The following is a 21,710-nucleotide window of genomic DNA, read 5'->3' as shown; positions in this document are numbered from 1 at the left end:
AAAGCAGAAAGAACGCACGCTCACAAAAGCATTACAATGCATGCTGGGTTTCCATGGCAAAATGAAAGCAAAGGAACACAAGAAAAAAAAAGTGAGATGTCGACCAATAAAAGCCATTAAAAGCTGGGTGGAGGGCATATCTGTTCACACTGGCAAACAAGAACAAAGTACAGTCTTTCATGATCAGAAACACACATGATAAATTGACCCTGCTGTGCAGTGTTATTTAAACAGAATCTTGAAGGGTGGGGGGGATTTTTTAGGGCTGGTGGGGGCAGGGCAGGATCAGGAAGAGTGGTGTTTTGAGTGTCCCTTTGCCTTTTATAGCTGCCCACCTCAGTGAGCAGCAAGGGAGAGAAAAGGAGATCTGGGAACTGACATAATGAAGCAGGGAGTGGAGGGGGGAATCCATAAAAACACACCGAGACCTTCTTGAGGGAGCAGAGGTTGTTTTGTTGGCTGAACAATAATTAGCCCCAGAGATATGTACATGGATTTTCTACTTTTGGAGTTGATTAAAGAGGAGAGCACCTGATGGGTTCCTGCTTCTTTTCAGAACCAAATGTATCATTTTGCAGACTGCAAATCAATACAAGAGACTGTCATGTAAAATACACCAAATCTAAATGGATAGTGAGTGAGAACAAGTGAGAAGGAGATTCAGCCGTTTTCCTCTGTGCAATCAGGACTGAGAGAGGACAAGCAAGGGGGAGTGTGCACAAGTTTGCAGGTCTGAGAGTGTGAGAAAGCTTTGGAGAGACAGAGGGAGACAGAGGAGAGAGCTTCAGCCTGGCTTTTCTCTGCTGCGTCTGGAGAGAGAGGCGTGTCCACGGACCAGTATAAAGTCCAAAGAGAGCGGCTCGCATTGAGACATTCTCAGAAGACGGTCCTTCGTGTTGCACACTGACCAGAGGAGGAAACTGGAAACTGTGGCGATTCTGTTTTTGATTACCAGCTTTGCACATGGACACTTGTTGACTAGGCATTTTTTGGCGTTTCCTCAAAAGGTGGATGATACTCACCTGAAGAAATCACTTGTATATCCTTCAATCTCAACAAAAAAATATTTTTTAATCACCAGAACATTCTCTAGCTGATAAAAGGCAGGCTCCAGTTTCTGCACTGTGAAATTGAACCAGAGGAACAGAGAGGTAATACAGTCGAGGCATTGTGTCCTTGCAGTCGAAACACTAACCGGCTGACATATCAAAAGATTCCTGGACAAAGTGTTCCTCTAAAACCTTCTTTGTCTGTCTAAAGTCTGCTGTTAGAGAGGAAAGTCATCAAAAAGCAAGAGCAGGGAGGGGTGAACCTGAGAGGATCCTTGACAAAGGGCAAAGGACTACGTGCAGGTGTCTGAGCTGTCATGGTGCGAGGACGTGGCGTGACTTCAACCTGCTGGGGCCTGTGGACATTCGGTGCCCTGTCACTGGCGGTACTGTGCTTATCGGACCAGGCCATCCGCTGTCCAGTGTGCTCCGACGAGAGGCTGGCCAGCTGCCGTCTGCCCGAGAGTTGCGAAGAAACAGTGCGCGAACCTGGCTGCGGCTGCTGCCCCACCTGTGCTCTTCCTAAAGGGGCACACTGTGGTGTGTACTCGCCCCGATGTGGCACTGGCCTCCGATGCTACCCACCACGGGGTGTGGAGAGGCCGCTGCACTCCCTGATGCATGGCCAGGGCATCTGTACAGACGAGAGGGAAGTGGAGGAGAACTCAGGTAAGAGCAAACAGATCTGAGTATGCATCCTTTCTGCCTCTGCCAGGCAGACTCATGACAGGAAAGATTTTCAGGAAATGTCCAATTACAATCCTTCAGTCCCAGTTGACCAGGTCAAATTCCTGCTTCTTTGCTCACTTGGCCTTACCTGACCTGGGGAGTGGTTGTGACAAGGTCCTGCGTGTTCACCCTAATCTCAGCTAAGCCGTGAAGCAGAGCATGCTTCCTGTCGGCCAAGCTCACACAGTCCCTCTGCTGTCTCCTGGTTGCTCGCTGTGAAAGGGGCCCTGCTGTGCAGCGCAGGCTTAAGACATGCGAGCGTCTTGGTGTTGGCTGGGGCAGACATTGTGTGTAGGAAGTTATGCTCTACCTGTTTCAATGAAAAAGTGGATTAAATAGATCCTGCAGGGAGCTGTCAGGCACAGGCAGGGATGTACACCATTGCTGCAGTGTAAATGTAAGTCCATATGTGTGCCTTTGTAATGGGAGAAGGTAATAAAAGCTGCTGTATGAAATGTCTGTAATGGAGTGAGGCCAGTCTGGGGCTATTAGCACTCTCTGCAATCAGTAATTCACTTGGTGCTCTTTCATGGATATCCCCCTTCCTCCTGCTGCAGATTTCAAACAATTCTTGTCCTGATGTCTCTATCAAACTCTTCTGATCTTTGGGGTCTCATTTTCTCTCCCCTGACTTCTCCTTGTTCTAGTATTCTTTTGAAAATAAAAAAAGTCTCCATCCAGTTTTACACAGTTGAAGGAATAATTATTGATGTTTTACTAGCTCAACTTCTTTTTGGAGAAGACATGTACTATTGGTGCCTTTAAGGACAGTCCGATCGATCTAATAATGTTTTGAAGATATGTGAGCTGTTGCATTTCTTATACTGCAATTGCTCCTTCTGAACTCAATCTCCCAGATCATTACTTGCCTCTGAGAATACCAGAGAAGTAGATGAGGCTCAGCCAATAGAAAGCTCCCAGGGGCTGCATCCTAACTGCAGCATCTGCTCCCCCTGACCCGATCCACCCCGCCTCCTGTGTGCCCCGACGAGCCTTCGAGTGCATCGCCCACTGCCTCCAGCTCCTTGATGAGGATGAGCTCATCGTCACCCTGGCTGCCAGGGCTGAAATTAGAGCCTTCTGCTCTCTCTGTGCATGACCGGCATAGGTTAGTATGACTACATGAAGTCAGAAAAAAGAAAGGAGCTGAATTTTTTGGATTTTGATTAAAAAATAAAAAAAACAACAAAAAACAAGCAGCTGTATGCATTTGTCTCAGCTTTCATTAGTCCACACCCGAATGTTACTGCTGCCCTTTGAGCTGACCATTAAGCTGCCCTGAATAGAGGTTGCAACAAACCAATGAGGAGTCATGTCTGTTTTTTTTCTGGGAATGAAAGCTTTTGGAAACTTTTGTGTTTTGAGTGTTCGGTAATCTGAGTGTTGAGTCTCCACTGCACCCCCTTAATACCCCAAAGAGTCTGTCATAACAAAGAGGTGCAGTTTCCCCATAAACCAAACTGTAAATCAGTTCTACCAAGGCTTCTGAGATCCAGTGAATATGAGGAGAAACGATCAGAAAAAGAGGAAGTGGAGAAAGGCAACTTCATTCACAGGCAGTAGATTTCCTTTGTGGCGCATTCTCTGCACTTATGCATTATTAAACAAGGGGGTGCATCTCCTGAATACATGCCCCACTCCTAGCAACAGTGAACATGCAAGATAAAAATAGAAGAGGGTTTTTAAAAACCAAGAGGATTCATAATAAAAAGAGCTAGGATGCAGCAAGGCACATCTTTGCTGAAAGGATGTTCAGGGTGGATGTAAGAGCCCTGCTTGAAAAAATTATTTTTAATACTATTTTTTGTCAATTGATTTCACTACTGACAAACTACAACATAAAGCATAAAATATAAATCCTAAGAAGAAAATGACTTTTACCATCTCAACAACAGGCGCTCTACTGAATCTCATGTTAAAGTCAAGGACCTCTTGAGTGTTTCTTTTCAGAAACACTCAGTCTTAATACTCAGAATAAATCATCATGCATGTGTTGGCATACATCCCTGCGTTCCTGCCGAGAACCCGGGTGTCGGGTATTGGGGCACTTCTCTCTTATGGCAAACGCAGATATAGTTTACGACCTGACTCGTACCGATGTCAGACTATGAAAAGTCCTACAATTCTAGGTCCCAACAGGAATTGATGAATAATGCTGTCAGTAACGCTGGACTCTGTTTGACCACACTGAGTTTGCTGTGACGCACACGTCATTATAAAAGCCACACACTAATGTAGATGAGGTTTTTCGGCAGTTTCAAACTAGTTGAAAATCTGAACTAAATTTCCATAGATTCTGTTTATTTATAAGGATTTGGTTTACAACAAATACAATGGTAAGGCACAGGAAAAATCTAATCCAACTTAGTGGTCTTCAGTTTCCCTGAAATGCACTGGCCAATAACACTATTGCACAAGCATTGACAAAGCCTCTACCTCTTTGAAATCTTTTGTATGGTCACATTTTGGGTACTTGGTAGAAAAAACTAATGTTGAGGTGTATACCAATGCTAATACTTGATCTATCTTACTGGTACCTTGCTAAAGGTTCCAAGTCTGAAATTCTGAGACTGGTCAAACACCACCTGAATAATTCTAAATTGTTGAATATGCATGAAACTTTTCTCTTATTTGTGAAAACACACAAAAATGGAATATTTAAATGCTTTAATGGGTATACAGCTCTTCTCCAAATCTTTCATGTTTCAGGGTTGTTGTTGGACAACATCGCATTCCAGCTCTCTCCGAAGATTTTCTTTTGGGTTCATGTCTGGAGACTGGCTAGGTCACTGCAGGACCCTAAAATGTTTCTGACAGAGCAACTCTTAGATGCCCTGGCTGTGTTTTGGATCATTGTCATTCTAGAAGACCCAGTCAGGGTCCATATTTAATTATCTTACTGATAGGAGGTTGTTGCCCAAAACCTCACAACATATCCATCCCGTCCCTTTTCCTGAAAAGCATCCTTAACACATGATGTTTCCACACACATGCTTTATGTTTGGGATGATGTTCTTGGGATTGTATGCTAGTCCTTCCTCCTCGTTAAAACACAGCGAGTTGAATTTATCCCAAAAAGTTCTATGTTGGTCTGGTCTGAACACGTGACCTTCTCCCACGCTCCATCTAGCTCATCGAGATGACAAACTTCAGATGGGCCTGGCCTGAGCAGGGAGACCTCACCTGCACTAAAGGATTTTAATTCATGACAGCATAGCGCTATCATGGTAACCTTTGAGACTGTAGTTTGGACTTTAGTCATGATCACTGATGCATCCTGAAGTGAGCTCTTGCATGAAACCCCAATCCAAGGGAGATTGACTGTTATCTTGAGCTTCTTCCATTCTCTATTAGTAGGGCCAACAGTTGTTGCTGTTTCACCAACATCGATGCCAAGCTGTACACCTAACCATTCACGCCTTGGTCAGGTCTACAACACAGTCCACAATGTCCTTGGCTCTTTGGTCTTGACCATTGTGGAGAGTTTGCTTCTTTTTAAACCCCTTATGTTTTTACATGAGGTGAAAAAATAGCACAGCAGACAGTCTGACATCGAAAATGGTATTTAAAGATTTAGCTTTAGAATGGGCTTTCTTATATGTTATACAAAATATTATCAGGCTGCATATACATTTTGTTTGATTAATTTTAATCTTTCTTGGAATTTCATCTTCTTTCTAAAAGTCTTTAAGTTTGCATCAAAGTATGGAACTATGAATTTCTTTCAGGGCACTGAAATTTGAGATTTCTTTTGGCAGATGTTCTTTAGTGTTGTCTATTTGCTTTCTTTGGGCTGTGCAGTACATTTGGACAGCTGGAGCTGTTATGATGGAGACACACCAACATTTCAGTTTGTCCTGCCCATGACATTTGTACTGTGAGGACAATTAATCATTGTGGGTCACTACATCATCTACTGATAATAAAGGAACATTTATTCCCACTTCCTAAGCATCTTCTTAACAAGTTTAAAAACAGAATGATTCCTCTTAAAATAAGAACGGCAGTATTGTTTATTTCCATGCATTATATTAGTTAATTCAACTTGAAAGTGGAAACAAAGGGTGCATTCCAAAGTAGTGTAGCCTAATTCAGTGCTGCTGTAGATTTCCTGAGGCGAAAGACACACAATCACACCCCAGCTTATTCCTCTAATGTTGTTGGATACCTGACATGAATTCAGATTTGGTTTCAATAGAGAAGAAAAATAAAATTCCTTCCTGAAAACAGAAGAAACCCAGAGTCTCAGAGGACATAGCGGACAACGCTTTGATCCAAAGTCTTTCACAGAATTAAAGACAATGTTTTTTTTGTTGACGATCCATCTGGAAGAGGTTCTGGCCAGCTCTTTAAACCATATTTTTGAATCTGATCCACACCTGTGTGAGTGTGTTATCCCTGGCTTGTAAATGTTTGGGGCCTCAGGCTGAAGTCTTACACAATTTTTAAAGTCAACAAAAGTACTTCCTTTTCATAAGCAGCTAGAAATGAGTGATAGAACATTTGAAAACATCTTGTTTCTATACAAACTCTTCTAAAGTGGCATTAGTTCAATACGCAATCTTTTGAGTACAAAATTTTTATTCAAAGCAAGGCATGCATTTTAATTTCTACAGATTTGTTGCTTCCTTTTATGTCAAGCTTCCTAAACAATAAGTCTGCATTCATAATAGTACTGCGTTTGCTGTGCTTGGATTCACACAAATTAACATAAGGTACTGTTTTGACACAAGTTGGAAGTGGAGCAGAATCAGACGTAGCTAAAACTGGTTTTCTTGTCTTCTTGATCAAATAATGACGTAACTTTGCTTAAATCATTCCACTGGTAAATGATAAGAGAATAGGCACAGGCATTTCACACGAGCCATACTGATAGTTTTGAACAGTGTGTGTTCAACTAAATCAGACATCAGCTGATGATTAACAGATTTTTAAGAAGTATTTTGCCTGGAAGCTGCCTGGTCTGACATTGATACTGTGGGAGAAGCTGGTGTTGACTGAACAGAAAAGCCTCATGGTTTTGAGCAGGGAAGGCTTAAACTTGCTGTCAAAGACATATAAAAGTCTTTTGCATAGTGTCCTAAAGATGCCTGACAAACACTCATTACATTTGTTTCTGTTTATGTGCCGATTTCAGTTTCCAGACTGTCTATTATAAACAAACCTGATCCCCCGATTTTAGGAAGTAGTATAGTTGCAATGAAGGGAGTATCTTCATCACAAGTAAACAAGTAGGACGAAGTAACTGCAGCAGTGATTGATCATTTTTGACCTTAAACATGCTGTCTGAATCAATACTTTGACATTTCATCTTTGGTTTATCTGGCTGAGTAGCAAATGCACCATCATAAATGTCCTAAGTGATTTTCATCAAAGTGACCAACATGTTTTGCTTATTACAGAACTTCTGTTTTTATTCAACACTGCTGGAACTGGCCATTGACATGGTGCACTAGTGTCATTAGGCATATGGAAAAAATTGCACTAAACTGATAACTTAAGCTCAGAGTTCAGGACTCTCAGTATCTTTATTATAATTTTTACTAAGATTTGCTACATCTTATACAAAGTTATCAAAATCAACATTTTAAAATTGAGTTTATGGTTTGTAATGTCAGCTTTATCTATAAGAGTAAAGCCAAATGCAAACATTAACATGCAGATAAATCATCTGAAGTATAAATCCAGCTGCCTGTGGCATTCAACAAGCCCCAAATACTGTTTGAGTCCTTTCTGCAGGAGACATCTGACCACACACTGGTACTGTGTCAAGACAAGTGAGTCCATCTGTCGTTAATTATTCACCAAGAGCCCTTCTATTGTGCTTTCAAGTACAACAGGATTGTCTATGACAAAACAATTTCAAAGTATGCATAAGTACTGTATTTAAAACTACATTCTTGACCATTTTCAGGATGCTCTGTTATATTTTTTTTATTCATTGTGAAAATGAAAAAATCTGCAGTTAGTTGAATATTTGCCCCTTTGTGAAAAATCTGTTCACTATGGGAGGAAAAAAAGTATTGCTAAATAAAGCAACACCAAACACTCACTGTCATTACTTCAATGGAGACATCTATCACAGATGGAAGAAAAAAAAAAAACAAAGATCCTGCTCATTACGAAACCGTGAACAAGCTTTTACACGCAACACAGTTTTTTCTGTGATAAATATGCTGATCTTCAGTTCAACTCTAAATAATTTTTAAGATAGAGATTTTCTTTTATGTTAAAAAATTTGATTCTTAGTTTGGCACATGTTTGAGTTCTTCAAAAAAAATGGGGGGTGGAAACACTTAACAGCTTGTAAAACCAATGTTTTGTTAAAACACAACAGTGTGTTTCATTGGTGATACAGAGTAACAGTAAATGTTTATCATTAGCAATTGATTTGTTAAATCTTTTAAATTCATACCACAATGGACTATTTTTGGGGGTTAATGGTTAAAATGGGGAAAAAAATGGAATTCAGAAATAGAACGCAAAGGGGAATTTGGGAGAAAATAAAACATAATTTGGAAAATAATAAAATGGATATAGGGCCCTAAATTAGTACCTACTTTGACAACCAGTTAAAGTAATTTTCTATAACCTGTTCTAGGGCTGAACCGTCTTTGGAAAATCTACAACATGATGCTATTGATGAAACTAGGAATGTTGTTATTGGCTACGACTAACTTTCACTCTTCAGATGCTTAGAAGTTATAATCTATCCAATTGGTTATCAATAGGTATTAGTATACAACACTTTCATTTCATGATATTACATAAATTTAAACTGCAATGGTGATTGCAATGTGATTCACCAGGCAGCTCTAATATGTTCTTCCGATACAACTCTATCAGAAGAAAATATTCACGTACGAATCTGATAAATAAGTCTCCAGCAGGAGGTTATGCAGTTTCATGTTTTGCAACAGTAATATGACTCAAATTGAAGATCGGAACAACCACCAATGCAAGGTGGATGTTTTATTAGGTGCTTGGACCAAAATTATGCAAATATAAATTAACATATAAAGAATATCAAGAAAAATGTAAGTGATATAATGGAAGAGCCATATTAGTTACAACTGGGCACACAAGTGGGGTCATGAAATGTTAAAGGAGTGAACTGACCTGGAGTTTTTGTAAACCCTGCAGTCACTGAATTGACAATGATATCAACAGTAAACCAAAATATTCCTGATTCAGATTTGAGGCTATCTGATAAAATTTGCTCCAAACCGAATCACACAACATGACAATGACCCAAAACACAGCAGTAAATCTACCACACAACTTTGAGAATTTTTCTTTTATTAGACCACTTTAAAATTGTGGCCTATTTTGTGTTGGTATATTAAATAAAATTCCACTAAAAATGCAGTAAGTTTTTTTTTTCTTTAACAAGGAACCACATAAATGAATGTTTTTTCAGGGCTGTTTTTTACAATTCCTGCTCACCTGCCACAAAGAAACACCCTTCAATCTGTCAGCTCAGGCCATAAAATGTTCGAAATATATCTAACATGGCAAAGGGTGGTGATCCAAGTGAAACCACATACAGAAGTAGTGACTTCCTCCATGGAAAACAGCAGGGTAGCAAACAGGACATGCCACCCCTGACCCACTTCTAAATCACTTCAGCTTGCCCTGTGAAAAAGCATGGAATCGGAGAAGTATGAACAAAAAGAAGAGCAAGGGACAAAGTGACGGAAGCAGCTGAAATGCTGTTGCTTCTTGCTAAAGAATGTGCTTAACACCAACAAGACTAAAAATACAAACGGCTGAGAGACACTTTCCATCTCGGACAAGCAATGCCACTGTCTGCAAAGTCCAAAACCTGGTCATTGTTCAACTCCTGACTTTTGTTATAAATGCAATAGAACTTGTCTGGGTGTGAGTTTGTGTGTAGTACAATTCTTAGAAAGACTTGCATGATACTGAAGCTTTAGGACCATTCCTTCATTGTCTTTTAGGCAACTGCAAACAACAAGATGTTTAGTAGTGGCCTTAGCCTGAGTTAAAATCTGGTTTAGTGTTCAAAGCAACAACTTTAAAGTGTTATAAAGCACTTAAAGTACTTTGATATTCGTGCCAATTTGTAAATAGACCAAAGGCGCAAACCATTTGCACAAAGTTCTTTGAAGTCAGAAGGGAATAGAAAGATGGTTGAGAACAAAGGATTGCAACTTACAATATACTTTGCCATTCCTCCAGTCACGTTCACTGACTGGTGTCCTCTTATGACAGAGCAGATGGCCTCTATCAACCTCCATTTGGAACAAAGCGGTGTTGCTGAGGAGTTCTTGAGGACGAAGAGCGAGGAGGGCATTTCCTCAGGAAGCAGCTGGGTGCCTTCAGGCCCAGAGAGCTGCAGAATTATAGACATACAAAGGTGAAAGTGGTGCTGACCACAATGCAAAGAGGATGGAAGAGAGGAGGTGGCATTGTTTTAAATATCTCTGAACTTGGTCATAACACAGTAGCTGAAGGGTACCAAGGTCGGTGCTGAAGAGGAGAGCCCAATTACCGAGGCTCCTTCGTTGTGGTTAACCAGGCGTTTTGTTAGCACAGATTTCTCCACGTTCAGCTGTAGGAGATCTACCACATCTTGCTAAAATATTGACACCATTTTAACTTGATCACATTTCTGAACTTCACAACCACTTCTTTTAATGTACTGTATTTAAATTATTAATTAAAATAATAATCATAATAAGTCCAGGGGTGGGGGCTATTTTATTGGTAGGCCAACAAATGTAGAAAATAAATGGTACATGGTTTTCAGAATTTCTTACCGATCAAATTTGAACAGAGGAACTGAATTTGTAATAATTTGTAACTAAATCCTCCCCATATCTGCATGTCTATGTCTTTAGCAGTGGACAGACAGGAGGAGATCATCCCTGAACACCCGAACAACAGCAATATCCGGTGCAGTCCACAGGACAAGCGCTGCATACAGAAGACCATGGCACGACACCCTCTGAAAACCACAAATCTGAGAAGCAACAGCGGCAGAGAGGAGACCAAGCCAGTGCTGGTGAGTGAAATTACCACCTAACTGCAAACAAAGAAATATAATTCGTAAACCCCAAGCAGGTATTTCACATCAGGATTCAATTGGTCCTGGTTCAAATTCTTAAAAGAAAAAGGAAAAAAAAGGAACTCCTATTAAGCACCTTTTGCTCACTAATTATTAAAATAATGGAAAAAAATATACAAATTATCCCTTCATTGAACTGATGTTAAGTAAGTCAAGCAGAAAGATTAAAGTTTTTCATAAGTTGATGTGCGAAATATTATTTTAGCTGGAGATGCATCCTTTGCTACAAATGATCAAGCGTACACTAAAGGAATGCAATGTCATTCAATTTAAAATTATTATTTTATTAAATAGAGGAATTGAATAATTTAATTGCATATTTATTATTTATTAGCATTCTATTAATGTATAAAATGAGCATAAGTGGTTAAATGAAAAGTCTGCTGAATGTGGCAATAGTTCTTATACAATTAATTGTCAGAATAGTCAATAAAATAACCACTTACTGAAATATTTGTTAGCTACAACTCTACACACTTGCATCAATGTGCAGTTTGTTCTGTTTATCTGGCAAAGGAATGGTGATACCACTGTAATTGCTCAATGGCAAGCACATGTCTTAATGCCTTTATGTAGATAATATATGACATATCTCGTGGTTGGTCAGCAGGTTTAAAGACACCTGATGAAGAATTATGACTCACCCATCTTTTCAGAAACCCTGTAGGTTAAGCATTCCCTTCTTAACTGGAGACTGGCTAGATCACAGTAAATTACCCTAATGTGATTCTTCTTAAGCCACTCCTTTGGCTTGATGACAAATAGGCCATTATAATGCAGGGGGCCCCATGCATAGCTCACTTTCAGTGTCCTGCCTGAAGGGAGAACGCTTTGCTTCAAATTTTAACAATGGCCCCTTGCTGTGGTGAAGTCATCCTGTACCTTGGCAAAAAAACAGCCTTACAGCATAATACTCCTGGGAGAAGTTGCTCTTTGGATCATACTCTGCATTTTCTTTTCCACCAAAGACATGTGTCAGGCTGATGCCAAAGGTCTCATCTGACCACATCACTTTTTCCTAAATAACACTGAGATAATGGGAACCTAAAACACACCGTACGGTGCTGACACTTAAATAAATTATGCAAAGTGACTTACCAATATTCTTGGTAACTGTGGTTCCACTTGTGCTGAGATTGTTAAGACGCTCCTCCTTTGCAATTGTAGACTGATCCATCACCTTTGTCTTGATCACCTTCAATCCAAGATCTTTTACAGAGTCAAACCAAGGGTCTCAAAGTTTTCATGCTTTTCCAAATTCCATGTACATAAAATGCATGTATTATCTCTCGCGTGCTTCGACACAACTTTGATCTTGACTGTCAATGTGGAGAGATGTGGATATTAGAAATTCTGATTTTGTGGCACGCATGCTTTATGCGTGCAACGAGTTGAGATCCGGGGCTTTGGTAATCGTCCCATGACCAATATGCAGGTAATTCAGACTGAGCTGTAGGGTATTAAATGCTTATTTCACTCAAAAACAGGGTAATTTTGAAGCCATGTAAAATTTAACTTAAATTCTGACTATCTCAAAAATGAGAGAGGTTATTTCTTGAGAGTGAGCAAACTTACAAATCAGGAGGGAGTTGAATGTTTATTTCCCCACTGTGTAATAGAGAACAACTCCTAGATTAAATTATGGGTAATTCAATAGAATTGTTTTCACCTGACTTTAAAAAACAAATTTGATTATATTTTGCCTCTATCTAAGTAATGGTCATATTAACATTGAAAATGTTTTAGGAAAAATTAAGTCTACCAGTTCTAAAATATTTGTTTGCAACCTACATAGCAAGTTGCAAACCTACAACTGGTCTCAAACACCGGCCCCAGAGGGCCAGGTTCCTGGAAATTTTAGACATTTCTCTGCTACAACACACCCAAATCAAATAACTACTCCATTAGCTGGACTCTGTTAATCTTAAATGCATGCTGAGGAGGTAGGTTAGCCATTTCACTCAAGTTCATTGGATGGATCTAATAGTTCCAGGACACCAGCCGTCGAGGGATAAAGTTTGAGAATCCTACTCTAGACATGAGCTACTAAAACTTTATTGAATGTAGTCTAAGCATTTAGTTACTGTACTTATTGTGGAAAACATTATAGCTTTTTGGCATTCTGTGCCTTATAGAGAAACACTGAAATTTGATATTAGCCGGCTAATTAGCAGAGCTATTTTTTGCTCGCTGAGCTTGTCGGTACGCTGGTTAAAACTTGCTGCTCTAAACTTATAGCATGCAAAGTTTCTTTCAGAAGAACTTTGATTACCTCATTACAATAATTGATGGCGCTCCTCTGCTTTGCACACCACGTTCCAGGAAACCGCCAGACTCATTTTCTTCTTCTTTTAAGTTTTACTGGCGGTTGGCAAACCAACTGAAGGGGCATTTACTGCCACCTACCGGACTGGAGTGTAGTTGGCAATGGCATCAAAAGTGCAACGGCACAGGTAAGGGAGGGGCAAGTAGGGATAAGTGTTGCCAGATTGGGCGAGTTTCTCCCCAATTGGGCTTCTTTTGAACACGTTGGGCTGGGAAAAGAACAGCTTTTGGTAGGTTGCTAATATTTGGGCTGTTTTTCACAGCATTTGACGTGTTTTTAGAAAGCATCCATAGAAAATTAAATCAAAATAGTTATCACTAAGTGGCAGAAAAGTAAAAAACGTTAACATTTAATGACATGTCATATTCTTACTCTCATTTTATTAGTTATTTTATTTTGAAATTATATTAGATAATAAAGTGTCACTATGAAATTGTTTTGGCCCAAATCAATTTTAACCTAAGTTTGAGAATTGGGCTTGTTTTTTGTTGTTTGTTTGTTTTTTTTAGTTTTGATTTGGAAGCTGTCAGTCTTTCAACTCTGCTTCAATCTCCGCTCACTCTGGAACTTTCTCTGATATTTTAATAAAATTACTTTGAACCCTGGAAAGTGTGAAATAAATTATGATTTAATGGTTTCAGGTAATTTTCTAAAAGAGAGGTATACCTGGAGAAGTTAGCAGGCTGAAAGTCCAAGTCATTTACTTGCAACCTGACTTTGACTTGCCTTTCAAAGACTTGAGACTTGGTCTAGAGTTGTGACCATCTCTTTCACAATCTATAGCCTACTAGTTCAGCAACAAGAGTCTATGTGCTAAACTGAGCAGCCTGCAGCCTGCTTTATAACCTCTTAAAACCCTTTGGATCTTTATAAAATTGAAAATTGGGGGGGAGAGAAGTAGACCCTGATCTGTGAAGCAGATAATTTTCTGACTGAAGAAAAATCCAAACAATCAAAGAGTTTTAGTAAAACAGGAGCTGACATGTGGAGATTAACCTTTTGATATGCAGCTGGAAACAGTTTTTAAATTAGCACAAAAAAGTAAAACCTCAAAAAGCATTCAGCTGCAAATAATTATTTGTATTTTCACTTTTAGACATCCACTAGGAGTTGCAACACATTACATGTTTTAATTGTGATTTTACTCAACTTTGCAACTTTCATAGCACTAATCCTTTGTATAAATGTTTTGTGTGTGGGCGTGTGCGTGTGTGTGTGTGTCATTATTGAGTGTGTACAAAAAACAACTGCACAACTGATATCAGGGTGTACCATAAAAGTCTCTTGAAATACTTGTTTCTCCTAAAGGCGCCCTGCCGTGCTGAGCTGCAAAGAGCTCTGGACAGATTGGCATCCAACAGCCGCACCCATGATGACCTCTTCACTATTCCCATTCCCAACTGTGACAAGAATGGAGATTTCCACCCAAAACAGGTCTGTGACTTGGAGAACAAACTTAGTATGAGCTTTCTGGAATCCTCCTCTGGAATCACTGAGCAGACTGCTCTTTTGGCCATGTCTGCTGGTGAACTGTGAATCCTTAATGTTACGCCAAATTAAATGAAAAAGAAAATCTTTAAACTTCAAACGGCTCTATTCAGATCGCATCAGCATTCTGTGGGCCAGAACACAAAACACGCCTGCAGAGGATGACATACTATCATACAAGTTCAAGATCAACAAAAGAGTCTCCAAACAGACTGTCGCAGTGAAGCCAAAACCCTGTTTTTCCAAGCTGGCGTGGAAAGAGATTTATGTTCAGAAATTAAGATGTCATGTGTAAGGCAATTTGCCCGAAACCGTTGAACAACGATCACTCTATTATTGTGATGGATGCAATTAGGTTTTGAATGCAGCAGCTGCTTTTCTTTTTTCTTTGTTTCCCTGTTTTTGCAAGACTGAGCAAACATGCAGATAAGAGTGAGAGAATCAGAGAATATAAAAAATAAAAACTGAGATAAGGCCGCTTTAAGTTGCAGACTCAGACTATGTGATAAAAAGAAAGCTCTGCTAAGGCACCAGCCATCAAATGTCTGAGTTATGCTGATTGTGTAACGTGGTTAAAGTATCTCAGTCTGCTCAGTTTCTCAGGCATCTGTTTACTGTTTAACTAAAACTGCACTGTGATAATACCCAAAGGCAAGCAAAGCACAGGTCATTAAGGACAACTGGGACCAATTTTAAGCCAGCATTGCTCTGAGATTTTTAACTGGTGGTGTTGGAGCCTATGTAAAAACTGAAATCATCCTCTTAAAAAGGTCCAAACACACGCAAAATCTGAACAGCTGAAAGCTCACACGGGGAATGTGGGGATTTGAACCTGATCATTTAATTAGACCAGCTGCCATTTACTGTTTGTTTAGTGTCACTTTAATTGCACTTTAATTAGTTTAGCATATAATTTTGATCTCTTTAAGAGATTAGGTATTGGAGTTGTTAGTGGATACTACTTCTTTGCCAAAATGTATTTTCCACCATTTTAGAGACTACTGGTCACGAAAAGTAAAGAGTCAAAAGAGCAAAGTCAAAAGATGAGCTGCTTATTTGCTCATCTAGTACATACAGAGCAATGTCTGCATTCCTCCACAGTTATGTTCATGTCAAACTCACTCACACATGTAGATCACATATTTCAGCTATTTTCCATTTGGACTTCTTTGGTACTTTAAAAATTAATTTTTTATTTTTATTTAGCTAAAAATACACAGAGAAAAAAAATCAACATTCAAACTATCATTTCTGACAGGGTCACTTTAACATATTTCATATCCCAGAAGCTTATTTGGATTTTTAAGGTTATCTTGATCACCTTAAGTTTTTTTTAAAAAAAATTATTTTCTCTTTCACTCGTTTTGTGTTTCTACTTATAATTTTTTTTCAGAGAGATGTAGACTAGCCAATATTTACTAGTTCATATTGCTAACATGAGTCCTATTGATTGCCTGTCTTGAGGATGACAAAATTAAATGTAAACCCTTTCCCAGATTCCAGTTGGGGAAAAAATAATACTTGCAAATCCCCATATATATATGGTATTACTACTACAAACATCTAGTTCAATCACCTCTACAGGACGGAGGACCAAAGTCCTCTAGTGTCAAGTATGTGATGTACTATTGGACAGCTGAGGCTTGGCTTACATTGGCTCATCAGCATGACACTGATTCCAACTAGACCAACTACAGAATTGTAGTTGGTCTAGTTGCCAGTATGACCCTTGTGTTTGTATGGATATGCTTTGGCTTACAGGAGTTCTCCCCAGCAGACTGCTTGGCAGAACTAATGGTGCTATATTCTGACTGTGCCAGTCAAATCCCAGAGTTTAACCTGACCGAAATTCTGTGGAGATATCTTAAGCTTTACAGATACTGCAAGTCTTGACAAACTGAATAAATGTTGTGAAGTGGTGTATGCTGTTCCACCAAAGTAATGTGAGATACTGACACAGTCAGACATGAAACATAGTAGTGCATCTTTAGAACTGCATTTCTGTGACTAATTCCTTCATCTTTACATTCATCCACAGTGCCATCCCGCACGAGACGGCCATCGGGGAAAGTGCTGGTGTGTGGATCCCAAGACAGGCATGAGGCTGCCAGGGCCCCTGGAGCTGCGGGGGGATCTGGACTGCCACCAGTTAATGACTGCGACCCTAAGGGACTGAGGGGCGCAGAAAGGGACAGTTTGGGTTTGGTGAACCAGCTGAATTTACTGGTGCTTTTAGTAGAACCATATGACTAAAGGACTTTATACTTCAGCCGAGCTCTACCAAAGGCAAACAGTTGTGGAGTTTGTGCAAAGAAAAAAAAAAGGAAACCATTAAATTGAATTATTTTACTATTATGTTTCTGTATGTGAGAGTAAGTGATTTGAGTCTTTTGAGCACTTGTCTTGTTTTGTTCCTACCATGTGAAATTAAGACAGATTGTCTTTAAACGTGTGCGCTTTAAAGTATCAGGTGGTAGAAAAACAAAACACACTTCTTCAGAAAGGGGCTGTACATGTGATTTATGTAAGAGAAGACTCGAACATTTTCTGTGTAATCCTCTTAAAAAGTGGCAAAAAGCATTTAGTCCACTTTAGTGTAGCTGATGAAAAACAGAAACTGATCATGTTTTCTTCCTTGTGTAGCACCAGATTGGTTGGAATTACTGAGTCAGGATCATCCAGAAATATTTAGTTTGAAAGATAAAGCTTATGCAGCAATTACTTTTTTGCATCTCATATTCTCTATGTAGAATAAAGCACAATGGACAGACAAAAAAAAACTTAACTGAGTGATAGCATTAAAGTAGCAAAGATTTATGGAATGGGAATAACAGATTCTAAGAAACGATATGAAAGGGCTGCAAAAAACTGAAAAGCCCTTGTGAACTAACAAAGAAAAAGCCATAGCATTTCACATCAAGTGCACCAAAGTGAAAATTGAAATTAAATGAGAAAGTCTGTATCTCTGAGATCCCAGGACAGATTTTATTTATTATGCTGCAGTGAATTCCCCTGTCATATTTTCTGACGAACATCTTTAGCACAAAAAGCATGGGCAGTGTTGCTTTACTAATAGCTCTGTGCACTGCTGATAGGATAATCTTCTTTTCCAGCTGGTGCTAAAAGATGCCAGTATGACCCTTGTGTTTGTATGGATATATGTTGGCTTACAGGATTTCTCCCCAGCAGACTGCTTGGCAGAACTAATGGTGCTATATTCTGACTGTGCCAAAATATGAAGCAAAGATGGTTTCTACAGTTTTCTTTTGGCCATTGTTTAGCATTCAAGAAAAAGTGAGACAAAAGTATTGGCATATATGAGGAGCAACCTTATGTGTTCAGCTTTCTGCTTTAGCTATTGACAAATATTTTCCTTTTCTTTAAAATGATGAAAATCCAGTATACAGCTTTGCCCTATAGTTGCCGCTATTACATTTTAATTAGCTAGTGTTCTGAAAAAGGCAGAACATTTTTGTTAAATAAAACAGCATTGTGTAATGAGCTTTGGATGACTTCTAGCTCACAAATCAAGTGTTTTAATCTGGTGTTGCTTCAAATGTACCACAAATATCCCAAAGCTAACAAAGACATGTTCTTGTAGATTCCCTCTTAAGCATTATGATATTCAAAAGAGCGTAATGTTACTGAAGGTAACTAGTAGCAGTAGCTAGTAGCATGCTAATTGCATAGGTGTACCAGTGGGCACTCAAAGGAGAGTACTGGATTTAAGCTAACTTTTTAATGTTGTCAGATCTGGACAGTTGGGTTTGAATGTTCATAGGAAGATAGTTAATATTGACTCAAGAAAATATTTCTGTTAGGTTCATGTTTTGTGTAGAGGACAAAACGCACCAAAGTTTAAATAAAAAGTGAGTCTGTGAAGAAAAGCATTGACACTAGGCTAGCCAAACATGTCCTCCTTGTGTGGAAAATAGTAATATCAAAGATCAATTGCTGTTAGCACAAATTCAAAGGGTGAGATCAGATTTTTGCTGTTGTTTACCATTTTGCCACTTTAGCATTTCATATTTTACAATTTTGTTTACCTGACAAAGGAGGCAAAAGAAGTTTCCTACCAACCCTATGCCATGTTATAACTGCCTTGCGGACATTTTGTACCCACCTTGGACTACAAAAGATTTAAAGTAGTTTAAGACACTTGTATGTGACAAAAAAATTAAATATACCAGCAGGAGGTCTTCCATAGTTATTCTGGTTAGAGCTGAGATAGGACTTCTCAATATCAGGAAAACATAACTTTCCAATATTATTGCAGAGTATTGCAATGACACCATCAACTCCAAGTAACCCACTCACTACTCTCTTCTCCATTATCAGAATCTCCCTACACTTTACCATGTCTTTCATAAAGCTCTAAAGCAGACAAGTGAACAATATGCCACATGATTCAGAAACAATGAAATGCCTTCTCATTGTATCAAAGTAATTATTTCCAATGTGAATATTGCACACTTATGAGAAACTGGGCTGATGATTGTGATTCAATATGTTGTGCAACTTCGTGAGGAGTCATGCTTTTGCAATAGACTGGAAATTTGAAACCCTTTTGAAATGTTAAAGAATACAAATTCATAACAGTGAGTTAATGAAAAAAAAGAATTCCTCTCTTATTTATTGTGACAACAATTATGACTTTGGAGTCTATGACGTAAATGTAAAGGTTTACACATTAAACTCCAAAACCTGGTATTTGCTGGCCCATTCCTGACTAATTTTGGCTCTTTTACCTATTGTATTTTAAAGAAAAATTTACATAATAACAAAAAATATGATGAAAGAATCATAAAATATCCATTACTATAAATTTACACCTCATAACTTTGTTTTAAAACAAATTTCATACTACAATGCTGTCTTGTTGAGTAGTAGGGTTGTCTATGGCAAATTTTAAATTCTTTTATTTGCTCATCACAACTATTAAATATCAGCAAATTAATTCACTTTTTCAAGGATCTGTTTAATTAGTAACTTTCATAAAAGAATGTATTTTATGTGATTAAAAGTTTAAGTTATATTACTAAAAAATGGAAACATTTCCTAAGCTTATTTCTAACTAGCTGTTAGATGAAGATAGAGTTGGAGAACTGATCTCTTTTCAGAGATTAAGATAACCTTAGAATTGTTTTAAAGGCAGAACAAGATTTCCTACATATTTCAATGAGCCACACAGACAGATGAAAGAATGTTTTACCTGAATCTATCTTAATGCCACTAAAGACTCAATGCTAAACATGTTCAAAACCATTTCTTTGATTTATAATTACATTTTCATCATTAAAAAAAAGTCTTATTTTTCATTTTAAATGCCTTTTGAGTGCATAAAATAGTTACTTGATAGTAAGCTGCTTAATCTAAGACTTTGCAGTTTTGAACTGTTTCTGGAGAATAGACAATTTTTTATTTGCATCTGATATTATCTGTTTACGTGTAGATTATTAATGTTTGCATGCATAAAAATACGCCAGAAACAGATGAGGTCTTTTTTTGTCTAGAAGAGAATTGTTGTGCTCACATGTCTGAGTGAACAGAGAATTAAAATATAGAGTTGAAATGAATAATGTTTACCTGAAACTAAAATGTACTCATTGTAATGTATCAATTAAAATACAATAGAAACTACGCTGTAGCTGTGTAATTCTTAGTGATAGAAGTGATATCAACAGTACTGGACAAGTGTAACATAAACAAAACCCCATTTATGTTGGTATGTTGACCTTTACAGGAGGTGATGTTGATTGACTTGTATTTTATAAGCTTTCCAACAGCTTGTGTAATCTAGACAGGTGAAAAGAAAATGTACATAATTTTTTTTTCTGCACATTGTTTCAATCAATATAAGCTAACCTCTGTAAATAAAGATAATCCAGAACAAGTTTGAGTTTCTGATTTGTTGGACTAACACTTTATAGGAACCACAGAAATCCATTTTAGGACTGATTGTTTTCACTCCTAGTGATATGAGATTTTACTTCTTCAACAACTGTACTTAGAAATAATGAAGTCAAGTGCAATTCATTTGAAAACAATCAAACAATCAATGTTTACACATTTCTTTGATTGTATTTTTATTTGTACCTCAGGCTCCAAATTAATCAGACCATGTAGTTGTAATTTAAGCCATAACATGTACACACAGCTAAAACCAGATTGCTATATTCACTGTGTAAAGCAGCCATATGCAAAGGGGTATGCTGCTGGTGGCCCTCTGACCACCACCAGCATGCAAGCCAGGTAAAATGACTTGACCAAGGACACAACGACTGAGACAGACTGAGCAGGGGCTTGACCCCGTAACCCATTGATTACAGGACAGGCTCTTACTACCATCATCACTGCACTGTAAGTCATTATAGCTTCATCTACAATGATTTACAGATCCCAATTCAATAAAAACTTACATGTTTAAGTTTGATATTGCTCGGGTATAAATAAAATATGTCACAAGAAATTTATTTTTACTTGTTATCTATGGAGACTAATAACGTTAGGAGCAGCACAGGCAAAACACACACAACCCAGATATAGAAGCCTTAGTCCTCAAAGCAGTCATCTTAGATTTGAGTCTCAGCCAGTTGACATTTGCCACAAACCATGTACCGCATGTTTTCACAATCTCACAACATGCTTCATAGTCTGACCACTATCAAATAAAGGCCACCAGAGTCTTTATTTTTTAAAGGGAAAGTACACCTGAGAGTATTATTTTTTTTTTTATGGTTCAAAGATACCACTTCTTTTTGTTACATTATGGAAAATCAAATGAAATCATATGCAATGCCAAGAAGAGAATTATGGACGTTCACATGTCTGGTTCTCTGGTACAATTTCAAGATGCTTGAAGGTGCAATGTTCATCTATTTAAACAATGATATGCAAGTATAAAAACATGTTTGATTGATTGCACCATATAAATGTTCAGCCATCATATAATTTAGGACTAGAGATTGACATGTTTTTGGTGCAGAATGATCATTTACCAAAACAAAAAGCTGTCCAAGCCACCCCT

The 21,710-nt window shown here is 38.3% G+C and overlaps 1 protein-coding gene across 3 annotated transcripts; it reads left to right on the top strand.

Annotated features, from left to right (window-relative positions):
- Positions 1–441: 441 nt before the first annotated feature.
- igfbp4 (insulin like growth factor binding protein 4) lies at positions 442–20,577 on the top strand. 3 transcript variants are annotated; one of them, XM_023333257.1, is made up of 5 exons: positions 648–1,151; positions 1,261–1,718; positions 10,643–10,806; positions 14,504–14,629; positions 16,722–20,577. In XM_023333257.1, exons 2-5 carry the CDS (start codon positions 1,367–1,369, stop codon positions 16,857–16,859), a joined length of 780 nt encoding a protein of 259 aa, XP_023189025.1. In that variant the 5' UTR covers positions 648–1,151; positions 1,261–1,366; the 3' UTR covers positions 16,860–20,577. The 3 variants fall into 3 exon arrangements, with proteins under 3 accessions (XP_023189026.1, XP_023189025.1, XP_005803103.1); XM_023333258.1 differs by having other exon boundaries at positions 442–1,718; positions 10,646–10,806; XM_005803046.3 differs by having other exon boundaries at positions 648–1,718.
- The last annotated feature ends 1,133 nt before the right edge of the window (positions 20,578–21,710 follow it).

The sequence above is a fragment of the Xiphophorus maculatus genome, chromosome 5 (assembly GCF_002775205.1).
Source record: "Xiphophorus maculatus strain JP 163 A chromosome 5, X_maculatus-5.0-male, whole genome shotgun sequence".
Classification (NCBI taxonomy): domain Eukaryota; kingdom Metazoa; phylum Chordata; class Actinopteri; order Cyprinodontiformes; family Poeciliidae; genus Xiphophorus; species Xiphophorus maculatus.
This window is presented reverse-complemented; position numbering and strand designations above follow the sequence as displayed.

Coding starts and splice junctions, on each gene's coding strand:
- igfbp4 (XM_023333257.1), top strand. CDS start 1,367: ATGGTGCGAGGACGTGGCGTGACTTCAACCTGCTGGGGCCTGTGGACA. Junction 1,719..10,642: donor GGAAGTGGAGGAGAACTCAG/GTAAGAGCAAAC, acceptor CTATGTCTTTAG/CAGTGGACAGACAGGAGGAG. Junction 10,807..14,503: donor AGGAGACCAAGCCAGTGCTG/GTGAGTGAAATT, acceptor TTTCTCCTAAAG/GCGCCCTGCCGTGCTGAGCT.